The sequence below is a fragment of the Furipterus horrens genome, unplaced genomic scaffold (assembly GCF_987537825.1).
Source record: "Furipterus horrens unplaced genomic scaffold, mFurHor1.1.pri manual_scaffold_6, whole genome shotgun sequence".
Taxonomy (NCBI): Eukaryota; Metazoa; Chordata; class Mammalia; order Chiroptera; family Furipteridae; genus Furipterus; species Furipterus horrens.
Genome location: NW_028327176.1, coordinates 84,632,536 through 84,649,412, shown reverse-complemented (window position 1 = coordinate 84,649,412; position 16,877 = coordinate 84,632,536). Strand labels below are relative to the sequence as shown.

At 46.2% G+C, this 16,877-nt stretch overlaps 1 protein-coding gene across 2 annotated transcripts; it reads right to left on the bottom strand.

Annotated features, from left to right (window-relative positions):
• Positions 1-284: 284 nt before the first annotated feature.
• Positions 285-15,299, bottom strand: ABCF1 (ATP binding cassette subfamily F member 1). Of its 2 annotated transcripts, none has more exons than XM_090282005.1 (25): positions 15,170-15,299; positions 9,266-9,312; positions 8,976-9,068; positions 8,716-8,845; positions 8,531-8,568; positions 8,339-8,446; positions 7,367-7,441; positions 7,168-7,284; positions 6,254-6,361; positions 5,908-6,030; positions 5,439-5,539; positions 5,253-5,338; positions 4,830-4,969; positions 4,599-4,747; positions 4,192-4,275; positions 3,885-4,009; positions 3,564-3,676; positions 3,258-3,429; positions 3,050-3,124; positions 2,888-2,958; positions 1,782-1,814; positions 1,530-1,698; positions 1,286-1,350; positions 1,133-1,205; positions 285-1,027 (listed from the first exon to the last, which is right to left on the bottom strand). In XM_090282005.1, the coding sequence occupies exons 1-25, from the start codon at positions 15,243-15,245 to the stop codon at positions 861-863; spliced, it is 2,538 nt and encodes an 845-aa protein (XP_090138131.1). In that variant the 5' UTR covers positions 15,246-15,299; the 3' UTR covers positions 285-860. The 2 variants fall into 2 exon arrangements, with proteins under 2 accessions (XP_090138131.1, XP_090138130.1); XM_090282004.1 differs by having other exon boundaries at positions 8,716-8,842; positions 15,170-15,293.
• Positions 15,300-16,877: the final 1,578 nt, after the last annotated feature.

Here is a 16,877-nt window from a genome sequence, read left to right as displayed (position 1 = left end):
TAGCAGCTGGCCCCTGACCAGAGGGCACACCTTGGAGAGTGAGAGACCTGAGTGTCCTGGATGGCAGAGATGAACCACTCTCCCTTCTCCTTATCTGAAGGGTGTGAGGAAGAGAGGGAGGATCCTCAAAGAGCAAGCACCATGATAGGTGCAATAAGAGTACAGGTTAGATCCATCTGTATTAGTGAGGAAGTAAGGATACTAAATGCTGCCAGAAAACTGAAAAGCAAATCAAGATCTCAAGATCAAAAACAGTTCCAGCTCCCATGAATCTCCAAACACAGTGAAAACAATTCCTTTCTTTTATTCCTTCCCCTTGTACAGGGAAATTCATGTTCAGCAGCATTCCTTTCCTGTCCCCAAGTCTCCAACTAGACAAGAGACTGCACACACCAAATCCTGGGTAACAGCAGAGGCCTCAGACTTCTTGCCCAGCTGAACTGCCACAGCCATTTGTACCATAAAGTCAACATTAAAATCCATCAAAAAAAGGAGCAACACCACTCAAAGACCAGGGGCCACAGGACCCAAAGCTTTAAAGTGGACCAGAGGCAGGGTGCGGAGTGATAAGACACACTCAAGACAACTGGCTACCTAAGTCTGGATGGATGGAACCCATGATCAGGAAGGTCATCTCTTTTGGCACAGAGAGATGTCAAAAGTAAGGCCAGACCAGTTTATAAGGAAAAGGGAAAAGACAAATCTTTCAGAGGAAAGGAAGCAATCAAAGTGGCATCATGGTCATGTCAGACCACCTCCGCTTCCCTGTCAGCTGCAGACCGGAGGCAGACTTCTGAGTGGAGACGGACAGACAACAGGGGATATCCAGGTCACAAAATCTGGTCTTCCAGGAAGGGTGATCACTCTCGGGGGCGGTTAACCATGACTTCACCCAGGGCCTCCAGCACCTCCCGCTTGTAGTCCTCAAAGTCACCATCGATTTGGCTAATACTCTGCTCCTCCACCACCCACAGCTGGCAGTTGGTTTCTGTGATGAGTCGGGCATCATGGCTGACAACAATCACAGCTTTGAAGAAAGATGGTGACAATGAGGGTGGGGAGAAAGGAGGGAGGGGAAATCAGAGCATGAAGGCCACTGCAGCCTGATCCCCAGGGTTCTGAGTTAACTCACCGCCCTTGTACTCGTTGATGGCCTCCCCCAGAGCATCGATCGACTCGATGTCCAAGTTGTTGGTGGGCTCATCCTGTGGAGGAGGCATTCCATGACTGAGCATTAGGACTTCTACCTGTAACTTACCCCTCTCCTACAGTCCAGCTCACTCACCAAAATAAGGACATCAGGCTCCCGACAAGCCAACTCTGCAAACACAACTCGGGCTTTTTGTCCACCTGTAGCAGAGAAAAGGAGGTCCGTCACACCTCTGACCGCCCTGCCTTTCTGCAGGTCAATTCTGATGTGTCTGTGTGTTTGCTGAGGCCCCCTCTTCCCTTCTGCCTCTAGGTACAGTCTGTGGATATGAATACCAAGGACCAGGAGGGGGACTTTCCCCAGCCCCCTGTGGTAGTACCAGAGAGTTTGCAGATCTGGATGGTGTGGGCATGACTCTCAAGGCCGAAGCGGCCCAGGCACTTCCGGGCATCCTGGTAGGGCAGGTTGAAACCCTGTTGCAGGTACTCAGTGGGTGTCTCCTCCATGCGCAGCTGCTCTGCATACTGCTGGTTGAAGAAGCCAATTTTCTGCCCCAGAGAAGAGGGAGGTGGTCAAAGTTCTACTTCCTCTATCGGACTCATTCCCCAATTCCCAAAGCCAACTGACTTACCAGCCGGTGGTTCTTTCTCATTTCCCCACGAGTCTGGTAAAAAAAAAAAAAAAGCGCAAAGAGTGAGACAAGGGAAAGGAAAAAGGTGCTGCAGGCCCACATCCCAACTTTTCTGAAGGGGAGACAAATACAAGAATGGGGCTGGGAATAGGGCAGTGTGAGAAAGGGAACATGGATGTTCTTCCGAATGTGACAAAGGCACACCAGGAAATCAGAGTACAGGGCAAAAGGGAGTAAAAGATGAAGAATGAAGGAGGGGAGACAAAAGCAGATTCAGAACCAGGGAGGGACTGACCACAACTAAAAAATACCCCTTCCCACCAAGAGAGACTCACGCATGGCCCATTCTCAGGGTACCACCTCACAGAGGGGTTAAGAACAGGTTGCAGGAGGATCTAAAAGCACCTTCCTAAAGGTTACTCTGTGTGGTGGGAGGAAAGGACCCTCTCACCTGGAGGGTGAGAGACAGAGGGAGGAGAGGTGGCCACAACCTACCTAAAGCACTATAGGAGCAATATACTGCCAAAGTCCTAAAGGCAATGAATTTAGGAAAAACTAAATTTATGAAGATCTATAATAAGAATACTTGCTATAGTATTGTTGTTTGGTGAAAATCAAAATAAGTATTTTGATTATTTAAACTGATGTCAAGTAAATCTGGTAGATCCATATAATTATTGGCATAGAAAAGTGTTTGATATATATTATCTGGAAAGAGCTGGTTATAGAACAATTCACCTTTTTGTCAAAAAAACAAAAAAGAATACGCACATCTGCAAAGGAATAAAGAAGAAAGCTATCCACCACAATTAATACTAGTTATCTCTAGATTTTCCTTTGGCTTATGCAATTTGAATCACTCTCTAAGTAATGTGTTTCTTATATAACCAAAACACACATGGGGGTACCCTGGCTCCAAATCTCATTCTCTTGACTTTCCTCCCTGAACTGATCTAAACTGTTCTCTACAGCAACCCTTGGGGCAATGAGTCATCTGTGATGAGGGGCTCAGGGTCTCCCTGATTCTAGCCTAGGGTAAAGAGCACGTTTTCGTACTTCCCACGCACTCCCGCCAACACGCCTTCCCGTCTGGCTCCTGGACTCACCGGTGTCAGCTTGCCTGTCAGGAGCAGGAGCAGGGTGCTTTTCCCCACACCATTAGGGCCCACAATGCAGACTGCAAGAAGCAAGCAAGATGGTCAAAGAGGTCCCAGACATTCTCCCTGTGGCTCCTGTTCCACTTCCTGGGCCACCCAACACCAACTCACTTCTTGAGTCCATGTCGATGCCAAAATCCAGATTCTTAAAGAGTGGTTTCTGCCCCTCATAGCCAAACGTCACACCTGAGAGCCAGAAAAGGAAGCAGTTTCTTTTCTTTTCAATTACCCTTAATGTTCCTCCCCTATGTCCTGGCTCTAGAGAAGAGGCCTGAGGTACCCACACTTCACCCTGTGTTGCTGGGCTGCAGTGGCTCACCATGCAGGCCCAGTACAGGAGGGCTGAGTGGTGGCGGATTGGGGAACGTGAAGCGCACAGTGTACTCCTTAGGGCGCTTCAGGAGCTCAGGGGTCTCTTGCGATTCCTCATCCTGGTTTTTCCGTCGGCATTTCTGCTGCTTCCTAGTTAGGGCTTCCTTTGTTTGCTTTTCCTGGAGAGAAAAGGGAAAGAAAAGTCGCACCTTTACAGCGGTCCCTGAAATGCAGGTTGCATCCCCAGGGTCTGCTCTTTCTTTACTCTTCTGAGAAGAGCCCCCATCCCAAGAAGACTCCAGGAAGACCTCACCGCCTGCTTGGTGGACTTGCCACCCGCCTTCAGCTCCTTCAGCTTTTTCTCCTGTTTCTCATACTGCTTCAGCAGTTCCTTCTGCTTTTGCTGGTACATCTTCTTAAAGGTCACTGGGGCAGAAAAGGGAGACAGGCATCAGTAGGTGTCCTCTCCCCAGCAGACAAAGGAACAATCAGGACTGAGGAGGATGGGATGGATGGGCATCAGTGTCTGGGTTCTGGAAATACCAAGCTCATCATCACATCCCTACGGCCCTCCCTCCCAGGCCTCTTTTTCGGGCCCCATTTCTCTCTTCTACCCACAAACGACCCTGCTTACTGTAATTGCCCCTATAGTAATGAAGCCGCTGTGCATCAAGGTGGATGATATCAGTGCAGACATCATCCAGGAAGCCCTGGTCATGGGAGACGATGAGCAACGTCTTCCGCCAGCCCTGGAGGTAGCTAGGTTTTAGAGAAGAGTGGAAAGGTCACAATGGTCAAGTTCAGGTTAAGTCAGGAAACAGACAGTGACTAGGAGGGAAAGGGCCAGCTGGATTGAGTGCATCAAGGGCAGAGTGGAGACAAGCTGGAGGAAACAAGGCAGCATGAGAACCACTGATGCCAAGGCTTTAAGGGCGACTTACTTATTGAGCCAGATGACAGCATTGAGGTCCAGGTGGTTGGTAGGCTCATCCAGCATCAGCAGTGTGGGCTCCATGAACAATGCCCTAGAGGGTTGGACAGCAAAGTGTAGGGTCAGGGAGGGTAGATCTTTGCTCACAGAATCCCAGAGCAGCTACCGGTAGGCACAGCCTGAGACCATGAACATGCCTTCCCCATCTCTTCTTAAAGAAGTTCCTGTGTAAGAGACAACAATGAGAATGTCCACCAGGTAGGGAGAGAACTAGAGAAGAGGTCTAAAGTCTTTCAACAGATGGTAAGGGAGAGAGAAGTAAGCCCTGAACTGCCCTGCTGGCATTGGAAGAATAGGATAAAGGAAAAGGGCCTGGTCATTAGATGTTGACGTGAGGGTGACAGTGGGGCAGCCCACCTGGCCAGGGAGACACGCATGCGCCAGCCCCCGGAGAACTTCTCTGTGGGCCGATTCTGCATTTCAGGGTCGAAGCCCAGACCAGCCAAGATACGCCGGGCTTTGGCCTCTGCAGCTGCGGCACCAGTAGCCCGCAGTTCCTCATACACCTGGGAGGGGGGAGAAGAGGTCACGCCTGAAGTTGCAGGAACCCCCAAGTCTTAGCCCATGACTCTGCGCCCTGTCCTCTACCTTCTCCAGCCTCTCGGCAGCTGTGTCGTCACCCTGCTCCAGCTGCCCCTGAAGCTGTCGCTCCTCTTCCAGCAGCTTCAATCGCTTGGTGTCTGCTCGAAGAACAGCCTGTACTGCAGGAGTTTCATCCGCAACAACCTCTGGGGGTGGGGAGGACAGTCAGGCCACCCCAATGTAAAGGGATCGTGCTGCCTCTGCCCTTTAGCTCTGTTTCTGATTTGCCTGACCCTGCCCAGCTCTTTTCACCTGTCCCAAATGAAATGTCCTCCATCCTCACTTCCTCCCTCTTTCTTTAGCATCATTTCCCAGTCCCAGTCCCCAGGCTCCCCACATAAGCTTTCCAACCCCACCACAATTGCTTCCCTTCTTGGTTGGACACCACAACGCCCATCCCTGGAACCACTTCCCCACCAAGGGCCTCACCCTGCTCACACAGCAACACATCGATGTTGGGGGGGATGCTCAAGGCTCGGTTGGCAATGTGCTTGAGAAGAGTAGTCTTGCCCTTGCTGGGGAATGAAAACTATTAGGACCAGGCCACCAATGAGAAATCTCTACTCCTGCTTCCGGCCTCTTCCCTTTTACACCTCCAGCCCCTCCTTTACTCACCCATTGGGTCCCACTAGCCCGTAGCGGCGGCCAGCCACAATGTATAGGTCTGCGTTGACGAATAACTCCTTGCCATGGGCCGAGATGCTGAACTTCTCTAGCTGCAGCCATAAAGGAAGCAGCGCAGAATGAAGGAAGGGGAACAGTGAGAATTTTCCCTCTCAAGACAGTAGCTACAAACTTCTCCCTACAGGTAAGCCTCTGCCAAATCGAGACCTCCAGCAAAATCCTCTCCTCCTACCAGGCCAGCTGCTTCCCTGCCCAGTGCCTTCAATGGGCTCTCCCAGTCCAGCCTGTGCCACCTACTTCCCTCCAAGGGTGTACACTGCACACTTCCACTGATTTTTCTCTCTTCTTACTCAAGGAATGGAAAATGCCTCCAAGCTTTCCTACAGTGGACTAAGGCACTCACACCCCACTTCCCTGGCTGCCAGGGTCATGCAGGTGAGCTGGAGAAGCCCATTCTTACCTTGATGTCAGATGCATTTTCTAGCATGGCTTGGCGGGAGGACACTTCTGCTTGTGACACAGAGAAGTCATTCTCAGCAGCATTGGCTGCTTTTAATGAAGCCACCTGACGCTCATACTCCATCTAAGGAGGGAAAAACCATTGTCTGCCAGTTTCCTGTCACCACGATCAGCCCCATGTCATCAGACACCTAGACAAAGCTCACAGAACACTGTCCTTTCCTTACTCTGTTAGTTTTACTTCAAGAGCACTCAAAGCTCTCCTTCTTGTCCCAATTAACAAGTCCTCTAGCTGAAGCTTTAAAATAATTTTCCTGCCTTTGACCACTAAGAACCCAAGGTCTTACCTGTTTCTTCAACTTTTTCTTCTCTTTTTTGCTAAGGTGAGCATAGGGATCATCGGCCTTAGAATCCCTTTCTTCCTCCTCTCTTTCTTCCTCTGAACCTGGTGAGAACTAGGGGATGGGGAAAAATGAGGGTCCCCTTCGAGAACTCAAATTTCATGTCATCCATCTCTAGTTCCACAGTTAGTTCTTTCCTTCTGTGCCTAGAGTCTGGAGATATCGTGGTGGACCCTCTCTCATTCTCATACCTACCCCTTGTCTCCTATGTATTTCTGCCACCACAAATGGTACAAGGAAGATAGCAGGAGTACATATGAAACAATGTACACAGACCTGTGCACAGAACTACCAACGCAATGTAAATGAGGGCAGAATAAATGTCACAGGTTCTTTTCCTCATGTATCAAGCATTACTGTGTAGCTTACACGTTAACATGCAAAGAAAAGGCCTGGAAGTCCTAACATATAGTCACTGAGGGATAGAGCAGAATCCAGAATGAGAAAGCATTAAGTGTACAGGGGACTGTAGAGATCACTAGATTCCGTTCTACCATGTAGATGAGATAACTGAGAACCAAGGAGGTGGAAAAGCTGTATTCAAGGCCACACAGCCAGATGGTCTGAAGCTAATGCCAGGTCCTTTTCTCTCTGGATGAGGGGCTGCAAAATGTGGCCAATGGGTCAAATCTGACCTGAGCTCTATTTTCATACAGCCATGAGCTAAGAATCATTTTTACATTTTCAAAGAGTTGTTAAAAAAAAAGAGAAAGAAGAATATGTGTCAGAGATTGTATGTGGCCTGCAAAGCTAAGGATTAACTATGTGGCAATCCTTTATAGAAGTTTGAAAACTCCTGCTGTGCGTAGTAACAGCACCCCCAGATCCTGGCCCCCTCCCCTCAACACCAAAATACATACCTGCTCTGCCTTCTTGGCCTTCTCCTTCCCTTGCTTGGGTGGCTGTTTTTCTTTTGTTATTTCTTCTTCTTCATCCTCTCCATCTTCATTGTCCAGGGCGGAAAATTTATTTTGAGGCTAAAGGGAAAAGATAGCAGGTCTAATGAAATGCTCAAATTGTTGAGACCCAGCATTTCCTCTTGCCAATTTACTCCCTCACCTTGGCCTGCCCCTTTGACTTCTCTTCCTTTCCCTTTTTGTTCTTGAGTCCTGGTTGTCGTTCCTCAGATACAGCCTGAATAAGACATGGAGACACACACACACAAATTAATTTGCTACCCTGTTGCTTAACAAGCATTTCTAGGGAGTCTAGGAATAGGAGTTAACTGTACTGTGTGGTACTAAGGAGGAAATGACACCCAGAAAAACTCTAGCTTCCAACTTGAGACTAGACAGTGAGGACGAGAAACCATCTGCCTATGGGTCAGGCAGTGAGCTCCATGGGCAGGGGGACAGAGTGTGAGAGGACTTCCTTGAGAGGGTGAATCTTGGGAAGAGGAGGTAATGGACATGAGCTTGGAGAAGCCATTCTAGGGAAGATGGAGGACACAGCATAAGGAACAAAGGCTTAAACAGAGAGAAGTCAGCTGGATGCCAAGACACAGTCAGGCCAATCTGAAATGTATATATGGAAGAGTCCCAGCTGAAGGAGCAAAAACTTAAAGGCCTCTGTTTTAGATTTTCAGTTTGAAAGCAACAGAATTACTGTAGATTTCTAACTGATGAAGAGAGTATTTTAAAAAGATGATTTTTTTTGTCCTGGCCGGTGTGTTTCAGCTGGTTGTGTGTCATCCTGAAAAAGTGAAAGGTCGCCGGTTCCATTCCCGGTCAGGGCACATGCCTGGGTTGCAGTTGCAGGTTCAGTCACTGGTAGGGGGCATGTAAAAGAGGCAACTGGTCGATGTTTCTCTCTCATGTTGATGTTTTGCTCTCCCTCTTTCTCCTTCCCTACCCTCTCTAAAAATAAATAAATAAAATCTTTAAAAAAAAGAAAAAGCTGATTCTGACAGTTTAAGGAAGACAGAACTAGAAGAGCTGGCTCAAGAGCAGGGAATCAAGCTACGAAATTAGCACACCATGGCCAGAAGGTGCTACATGGAGCAGGAGTGCCCAGCAGGGCCACCACTTTCACCTTATTGATCCGATTCTTTTCCGGTTTGGCAGGCTTAGAAGAGTGTTTTTCTTCCTCTTCGTCTTCCTCACTCTGATCCTGAATCAGAGCTGCAAAAGCATTACCTCCCTGGAGAATGAAAGGGCCAGAGAAGTCAGTTGGATGGTCAAGGTTGCACCCCTAAGGTCTCTGTTTACCATGCAGGTGGCTTACCTTGGTTTTCTTCCCTCCTCGGGGTATCAGGACAGGTACTGAAATGACAAGAAAAGAAGATGGGGCAGGAAAGAATGATGCCTACCTAGCTCCTCGATCTAAACCAACTCATAGATCAAGGAATGAGGCACTTCACTCTTCACAGCTCAGGAATTCCAGTCCCCTATTCCCCTTAGGTCATTTACCTTCTCCCTCCTCATCACTGGCTGGCACTGAGAGTTTCTTAAGACGTTCCATGAGCTCTTTCTCCTCTCCATCGTCATCTGCATCCTTCTTTCGCCGGCCTTTTCGGGTGTCTCGTTTCTTTTTTTGCTGCTGCCAGCAAAGAGAGTGAGAGAATGAAGCCCTGGTCCCTATAGTATCTCTGCCTTACAGAGAGTTCCCCATCACCTGGTTGAACTGATGTGGACTGCGGAGAGGTCAGTGGGACCCTGACACTTGTTACCTGCTGCTGCTGCTGCTGCTGCTGTTCCTTCTCCTTGAGTAGTCTCTCTTCTTCCCCAGCCTGTTTATCTTCTACTGCCAGCTCTTCAAAGAACTACAGAGTTCAGATATAGGTAAAAATGTCTCAGAGAACCACCAAGATCCTCTGCCACACACAGGCCCACTGACCCTCCCTTCCACTCATGCCTTGCTTCCTCTCTTGACAAGACCTTTTCTCCCCCCAGACCTCCTGCTACCTTCACATGGAAACACTCACAATCAATTCTCATTCTTCAACCCTCATTTTCTCACCGTCTTTTTATTCTTCTTGTCCTTTTTCCCCTTCTTCACCACTTTGTCTAGAAGGTTAAGCAGACATTGTGAATGTTTATCTGCAAATTTCAAAGCATCTTGTTCTGCAAAGCCCTCAATGACCTCCATCCTATTTTACTATTTTTCTAATTCAACTACCATTCCCTACACATTTGCACTGTCCCACAAGACAGACAATGGTAGCTTGGTCTAGGGTGGCAGTGGGGAGGGAGAAAGTAGAATTCAGAGGGTGAAGGTAGAGGTGAGAAGGAAGAAAGAGCAGCCAGAGGTGACTTCTATGTATGTAGCTGGCAAAATTAGTTGGGCTCCTGGTACCATTAACTCAAGATAATGGAAAAGAAGGTTCCTTCTCCCAACCCTTGCCACCCAAGGTAGGACAAAGATACTACGAATTCATTTTGAGATATGCTGTTCATGAAACCCGCAGGCCATGTAAATGAGTGTCTGGTTAAGTACTGAACATCTGGATCTTTGCCCCATCTGTTCTACTCGTACAACATTCTAGCTCAAATCACACTGTGTGATACACAACACAGTCTTTCATCTTAGCTACCTGTGGTACTATCTAACTTGTGTTGCCAGGCAACAAAGAAGGAAGTAAATAAAAGTTTACTGACTGGCTCTGACTGGGTAGCTCAATTGGTTAGAGCATAATGCCAATACACCAAGGTTGCGGGTTCAATCGCTGGTCAAGGCACTTGCAAGAATCAACCAATGAATGCATAAATAAGTGGAACAACAAATTGATGTTTCTCTCTCTCTCAAATCAATAAATTAAAAATTTACTGATTAAATAAATTCCAGCTCCTCCCTTCTGTCCATCTTGGTTTCCTTGAGGGTATGTCTAACTCAGTATCTCCCTCCCACTACCAGTCTGGAAGACAGCCAGCTGCTTCATTTCTCCTCACGTCCAGGCTAGCCACCATCACATTTCCTCCAAAACCACCCATCTTATCCAAAAGCACTTCCGTAATAATTTAGATTAAAAACTAAAAAATAAAAACAATGGCTTTCTGCTATCTACTACATTATGTACTTCTCAGACAAGAATTCCACGTAATCCATAGTAATCATTTATCTAGGAACATTTTACTGTACATCTACTATGCCTAAAACTGGTGATTACTGAGGACGACCCTTACAGTTTAGGACTTCAGATTGAAAGGGCCCTATCCTACCTTTTCTGCTATATTTGTCTCTACCTACACCCATGTTCTGGACAATGGCTTCTCCTAGCTCCCTGATTTATTCCCAGGCGTGCTGAAGTCCTCCATCTAGAAGGCACATCACAATCTGACCTCAGTACTGGGTGACTACTATGATGGAGTTGAAAAGATGTGCAGGAGAAATAGTAAAAGGCTTGATATGTTATTCCAAGGAGTCAATTCCTAAAGACATTATGAAGGAGGATTCATTGAAGTGCATAGGAAGAAACATTAAAAAAAAAAAAAAAAAAAAAAAAAAAAGGGAGCACTGGCTTGTGTGGCTCATTGGATCGAACGCCGATCTGAGAGCCAAACCGTTGCTGGTTTGATTCCCAGTCAGGGCACATGCCTGGGTTGCAGGCCAGGTCCCCAGTTGGGGGCACGAGAGAGGCAATCACACATAGATGTTTCTCTCCCTCTTTCTCCTTTCCTTCCCCTCACTCTAAATATATAAATAAATAAATAAATAAATAAATAAATAAATAAATAAAGAGGATCCAGTCAAAATGGCAGCATAGATAGACATGGGTTGCCTGTTCACACAACCACATCAAAATTACAACTAAAATATAGAACAACCATCAGAACTGTCAGAAATTGAGTTGAATGGAAGTTTGACAACTATAGAATTAAAGAAACCACACCCATTGAGACAGGTAGGAGGGACACAGACACTGGAAGAGCTGGTCCCTCACCCATGTGTGGTGGATAAAAATGAGCAGAGGATTAGGAACCTCTGGGACAACTTTAAATGTGCCAACATCACAGGGGTGCCAGAAGGAGAAGAGAAACAGCAAGAAATTGAAAGCTTATTTGAAAAAATAATAAAAGAAAACTCCGAAGGAAATAGATACACAAGTCCACAAAGCAGAGTCCCAAACAAGTTGGACCCAAAGAGGAGCACACCAAGACACATCATAATTAAAACGCCAAAGGCTAAAGATAAAGAGAGAATATTAAATGCAATAAGAAAAAAGCAGAGAGTTACCTACAAAGAAGTTCCCATAAGACTATCAGCTGATTTCTCAAAAGAAACTTTGTAGGCAAGAAGGGACTGGTAAGAAGTATTCAATGTGATGAAAAGCAAGAACCTACAACCAACATTACTCTATCTAGCAAAGCTATCATTTAGAACGGAAGGGCAGGTAAAGTGCTTCCCAGACAATGTAAAGCTAAAGGAAGTCATCATCACAAAGCCATTATTACGTGAAATGTTAAAGGGACTTATTTAAGAAAAAAAAAGATCAAAACCACGAACGTTAAAATGACAACTCACAACTATCAACAACAGAATCTAAAAAGTAAAAAAAAAAAATAAACTAAGCAAACAACCAGAATAGGAACAGATCATAAGTATGGGGATCATTTGGAGGGTTATTAGCTGGGAGGGAGAAATGGTGCAAGGATCAAGAAGCATAATTGGGAGAAACAAAATAGGAGGATGTTAAGAATAGCATAGGAAAGGGTGAAGTCAAAGAACTTACATGCATGACCCATGGACATAAACTAAGGGAGGAAAGACTGCTGTAGGAAAGGGGGGTACTGAGCCGAGGCGGGGAAGGGAAAAAATTGGGACAACTGTAAGAGCATAATCAATAAAATATACTTAGAGGCTGACCGTGCGGATTTGACCAAGGCTGAGGCTGACTGTGCGGATTTGACTGAGGCTGAGGCTGACTGTGTGGATTTAACTGGGGACAGGCTGATCATGTGAATTTAACTGGGACTGATGATGCAGTGTTAAGGAAGGGATGTACCTTGCTGCTTTGTAAAAGAAGAATTTCCATGTGGATTACAAAAGGACTAACTATGCAGTTTACAAGGAGGCTGAGAATCCATGAGGTTCTGGATTAAAAGCTGGTGAACCCCATAACACAGACAAGGTCTCTCCAATCAGGATTGAATGATTGGGAGCTACTGGTAAAGTTGAACTGTGTTTGGAAAGTAGGGAAACAGTTTCTCTAACTTTTCTAGAACTAGCCTGGTTTGGTAGGGGGGGAGGCAGGATATGTGTTTATGGGTGTTTTAAAGAACGTAAGACTTAACAACAGAAATCCGCAAATAACTAAATCTATATAACTGTTAAATAAACAATTCTTTTTTTCACCAAAAAAAAAAAATACATATATATATATATATATATATATATACTTAAAAAAAAGGAACATGATCAACTCGCCTTAACAACACCCAAGGACTAACACAACCATCCCATCTCTCCTTCCTTTAAATCTGTTTTGTACTTTAAATATCACTCTGACCCTCCTGACCAGAGAGGAAAAGCCTTGCAAAGGATCAGTTGTGGAGGAAGTGTGATTAATTAAGGAATAGAATAAGGCTAAGTATGGCTGTAACTAAGTTGTATTTTCCATCTCTCCTCCTGTAAAGGCTCCTCCCCTCTACACATCACTTAAGCAGCTCCTAACTTCAAAGTCAAAAAAACAAAACTTTCCTTAATCCTAAAATCTCCTCTCAATAGCTGTTTTCTATCCTGTCTTCCCTGGGTCTGAAAACCACAGTCCATACTAGCTTCATTTCCTCATCTCATTCCTTTTCAAATATACTGCAATCTACTTTGGGTATCACATCCTAATGAATACTACTTTTGACAAAGTTGCTACTGTCCCCTTAGTTGCTCAACCCAAAAAGTATTTTTTTAGTCCTTATTTGCTTGACTTCTCTGCAACATTCCATGCTACCTACCTTTTACTTCTCTTCTGTCACTATTTAACTTCAGGAATCTTGATTGCTCCTGGTTTGCCTCAGTAACTCTGGCTGCTTGCCTCTCAGGCTCAATTTCCTCAGCCTTGTTCTCTACCTTACTTTAATTGTTGAGATTCTTCTGGGTTCCCATCTTATGCCCTTCTTTATTTCAACCTGCATCCATAGCCAACACTTCAACTACCCTCACCTGTGTCTTCCCCTTTAGCCTAGTCTCTCTCCACAGCCACTAAACAAGTTCTCTCCCTGCCATAGCCTCTTAGAAATTGCACAGAAAGCTCCAACACAGCATTCAAAACTTATCTCTCCCCACTCCTCAGCTTACAGCCCATACTGGTTTCAATTAATACCCACTGCCTACTAGGTTACTCAAGTGAGTGTCATTCTCCCTTCCATTAGTCAGTTTCCAGTTCTGGTCAATGCACCTTCCTTAATAACTCTTTAGTCTTCACAGCCGGGGCTTTACTCTCTCCCCTGAATCATTCTGAGAACCTCCCAAACAGTCTCCCTGCCTCCACTCTCCACCAGGTCAATCCATTCTCCACTGCTCAGTGTTGTCAGGGTGAACTGACTGTCTCTCTCCTTATGCACTTCAACAGGTCCTCCTTAATGTCTTTAGGATTAAGTCCCTCAGAATAGTGTATAAAGCCTTTAACTATCTGTCTCCTCCACATCTTTCCAACTCCATCACACTAGTCAACAAATAGTGGGAACCAGCTTTGCACACACTTCTTCCTCTGCTTGGAATGTTCTTCTCCTTGCTAATTCATACTGATCCTCCAAGAATGAACTTGGTATCACATATTCCTGGAAGTCTTTGCTAACACTCCTACCCTGTCTGAGTAAAATGCCTCTTCTGTCTTCTCAGTCCGGTAGCATTCTCAAGCACACTCATAGCACTCTGTCAACCACTGACTAATTAATGCTCTGTTCCCTCCACTGGACTGGCTGCCCCTTCAAGGCAAGGCATATAATGTTTTTTAAAAAATTTTTAAAGATTTTATTTGAGAGAGGGGAAGGGAGGGAGAAAGAGAGGGAGAGAACCATCGATGTGTGGATGCCTCTTGCACGTCCCTAACCAGGGACCTGGCCTGCAACCCAGGTATGTGCCCTGACTGGGAATTGAACCAGTGACCCCTGGGTTTGCAGGCAGGCGCTCAATCCACTGAGCCACACCAGCCACGCAAAAGGCTTATCTTTTATCACTATACTCCCAGTTCCTCCGCTCTGTACCAGGTATACAGGACGCATTCAACAAATACTTGTAAAATTGGTCACTGTGTACCTACTGCAATTATTTGTACCCATTTTATCTTCCTCTTGAAATGTCTTCAAGCCTGGCAGGATGTCTTCATATCCTCCCCACCCCCGCCAAAGCACAGTATATACAGTGCTTAATTAAAAACACGTTTTCAGAAAACATTTGCTGTTTCCAAGTCAACCTTAACCCCTATTCCAACACCCAGCGTCTTCCCTGGTGCTCCAGTTGAGTCAGATGTGCCTTATGAAAGAGCCTACGAAGGATCCATCCTCTCTTGAGTAGTAGGTGGGATCATGGGCTCCTAAGGGGTGTGTGTCTATATATCGACGCGGCGGCGCGGCGAAAGGTTCACGTACAGCTTATACATTTCTTTGGAGTGTAGAATATAGTGCGGTGCGTAAGATGTCCAGAAGAGAACTTTCTCATTTCTTCCCATCTCTCCCTCGGTTCCAAATACCCTCCCTCGTCTCTTGCCCAGTCCCGCTTAAGCTCATGCGCGACCGCATCACTTTTTCTTTCGCTCCCCACCCTAAACCCACTGCTGACCGGGAAAACGCATCTCCTCCCCAATGCACGCATGCGCAGTAGCCCCGCAAGGCCCGGCCAGTTTCGCGTTCCGTGACCTTCTCCTAAAACAGGCGCATTCTTATTTCTCTTCTCTTCCTTCTTTTGTTCCCTCCCTGCTCCGGGCCTCACCTCCGGGGCTCGTGCCCTCTCCGTCCCCGATCCACTCAGGTTCCGGAGGCTGCGGTTGCTTGGGACCTTTCGGCATCACGATCGCAGTTACGGATACTCCGGAGGCGCAGACTCCTATTTCCGCTTCCGGTAGCGTGGGGCTCCGAAACCAACAGCATCTCCACGCAGGTTTGGTCGGTTCCGCCCCTGGGCGGTGCAAGTACACCCCTCGCTGGCATCTGAGGGGCGTGCCTGCGGCCTCTGGGGTCATAATCGACGACGGGGCGGGGCCGGAGTCCTCCTACTCCCCGCATAGGCAGAGCTTTTATGATAGTCTTGGAAGCCCTTCTCGGTGACTCCCAGACGCTACATCACTAATTTCCGACTAGAACGAAGGACTGGAGGCGTCCTTTTCTTAAGTGGATGCTGCCTTCGACCAGCCTCTTACGTCTGGTTAGGGACAGGAAGGTGCAGTCCGTCTTCTTACTAAGGACTTGTCGGTCTAGTGTTGAGATGTATCACAAACCCGCGAAGTTTTTAGAGCTGTAGACGAGGAAGTACTCTAGCCTAACCAACAGAAATCACGGTGCGCTGCAGCTTTAAATCCTCCTGCCCCTACCCTTTCTTTTGGTAAAAGCTTCACTGAAGTATAATATACAATAAAATGAACATGTAATACATTGGCAAGGAAAGTGCAAAGTGTACACTTTGGTGAGTTATGACATATATACACCCATTAAACAACCACCACCATCAAGATTTAGCTCCACTTCTAGCACTACCACTTGATAAGTGTCGGGAGCAGGTGCCTATCAAGTCCCTCAGCTCCCATTCTCTCCTTAAACCACTAGGATCATGCTTTTTGTCCCCGCTATGGCCTGAATTCACTCTTTCCAAGGGTCAGCGGATTCCGCTCAGTTCCCAGTCCTTATCCTATTCACTTTTCCAGTGTCATGTAATATATCTCTCTTTCCTTTGTTTTCTTCAGGGACACTGCTCTCTCCAGGTTTTATTTCCATCTCAGTGGCTGCTCCCTTTCCCCTCTCTTCCTGGCATCTTCTGAAATCTAGATGTTGAAGTATTCCGAGACTATTATTTGACATTCTTCTTTATCTAGACTTATTACCTATGTCTCTTGACTTTAAATGCCATACATAATTGATAAAGATCTACATGTCTCTTGTTGCCCTCAACTTCTGCCCTAAGCTTCAGGCTCAGGAATCAATTGCTTATTGGACATCCTCTCTGAGATCTCTGATAAATATTTCAAATTAATATGTACAAAAACTGAGCTCTTGGTTTTACTCCTCAAACCTTTGTCTCTTCCAGGTTTCCCCACATCAAAGAGTTGCACCACCTATAAAGGGAACATACCTCAACACAATAAAGGCCATATGTGACAAACCTACAGCTAATATCACATTCATTGGTGAACACTGAAAGCTTTTTCTCTAAGATCAGGAACAAGACAAGGATACCCACTCTTGCCATAAACTGAGACTTTAAAACACATCCTAAATCTGCCCAATTCCCTTTACTTTTACCCTAGACCAAGCCACTATCTTTCCCATGGACCACAAGAGTGACCTCCTAACTGGTTTCCTGCTGTTATTCTCATTCTTGAATCTATCCATCAGTAGTAGTTTAAAAATGTAAACCATTTGCTCAAATCACTCAGTATAAAATCCAAATGCTTTGCTTCAGCTTACTGGGCTCTCTATGATCTGGC

Coding starts and splice junctions, on each gene's coding strand:
- ABCF1 (XM_090282005.1), bottom strand. CDS start 15,245: ATGCCGAAAGGTCCCAAGCAACCGCAGCCTCCGGAACCTGAGTGGATC. Junction 3,677..3,884: donor TTACTATAGGGGCAATTACA/GTAAGCAGGGTC, acceptor TTTCTGCCCCAG/TGACCTTTAAGAAGATGTAC. Junction 3,430..3,563: donor GCAAGTCCACCAAGCAGGCG/GTGAGGTCTTCC, acceptor TTTTCTCTCCAG/GAAAAGCAAACAAAGGAAGC.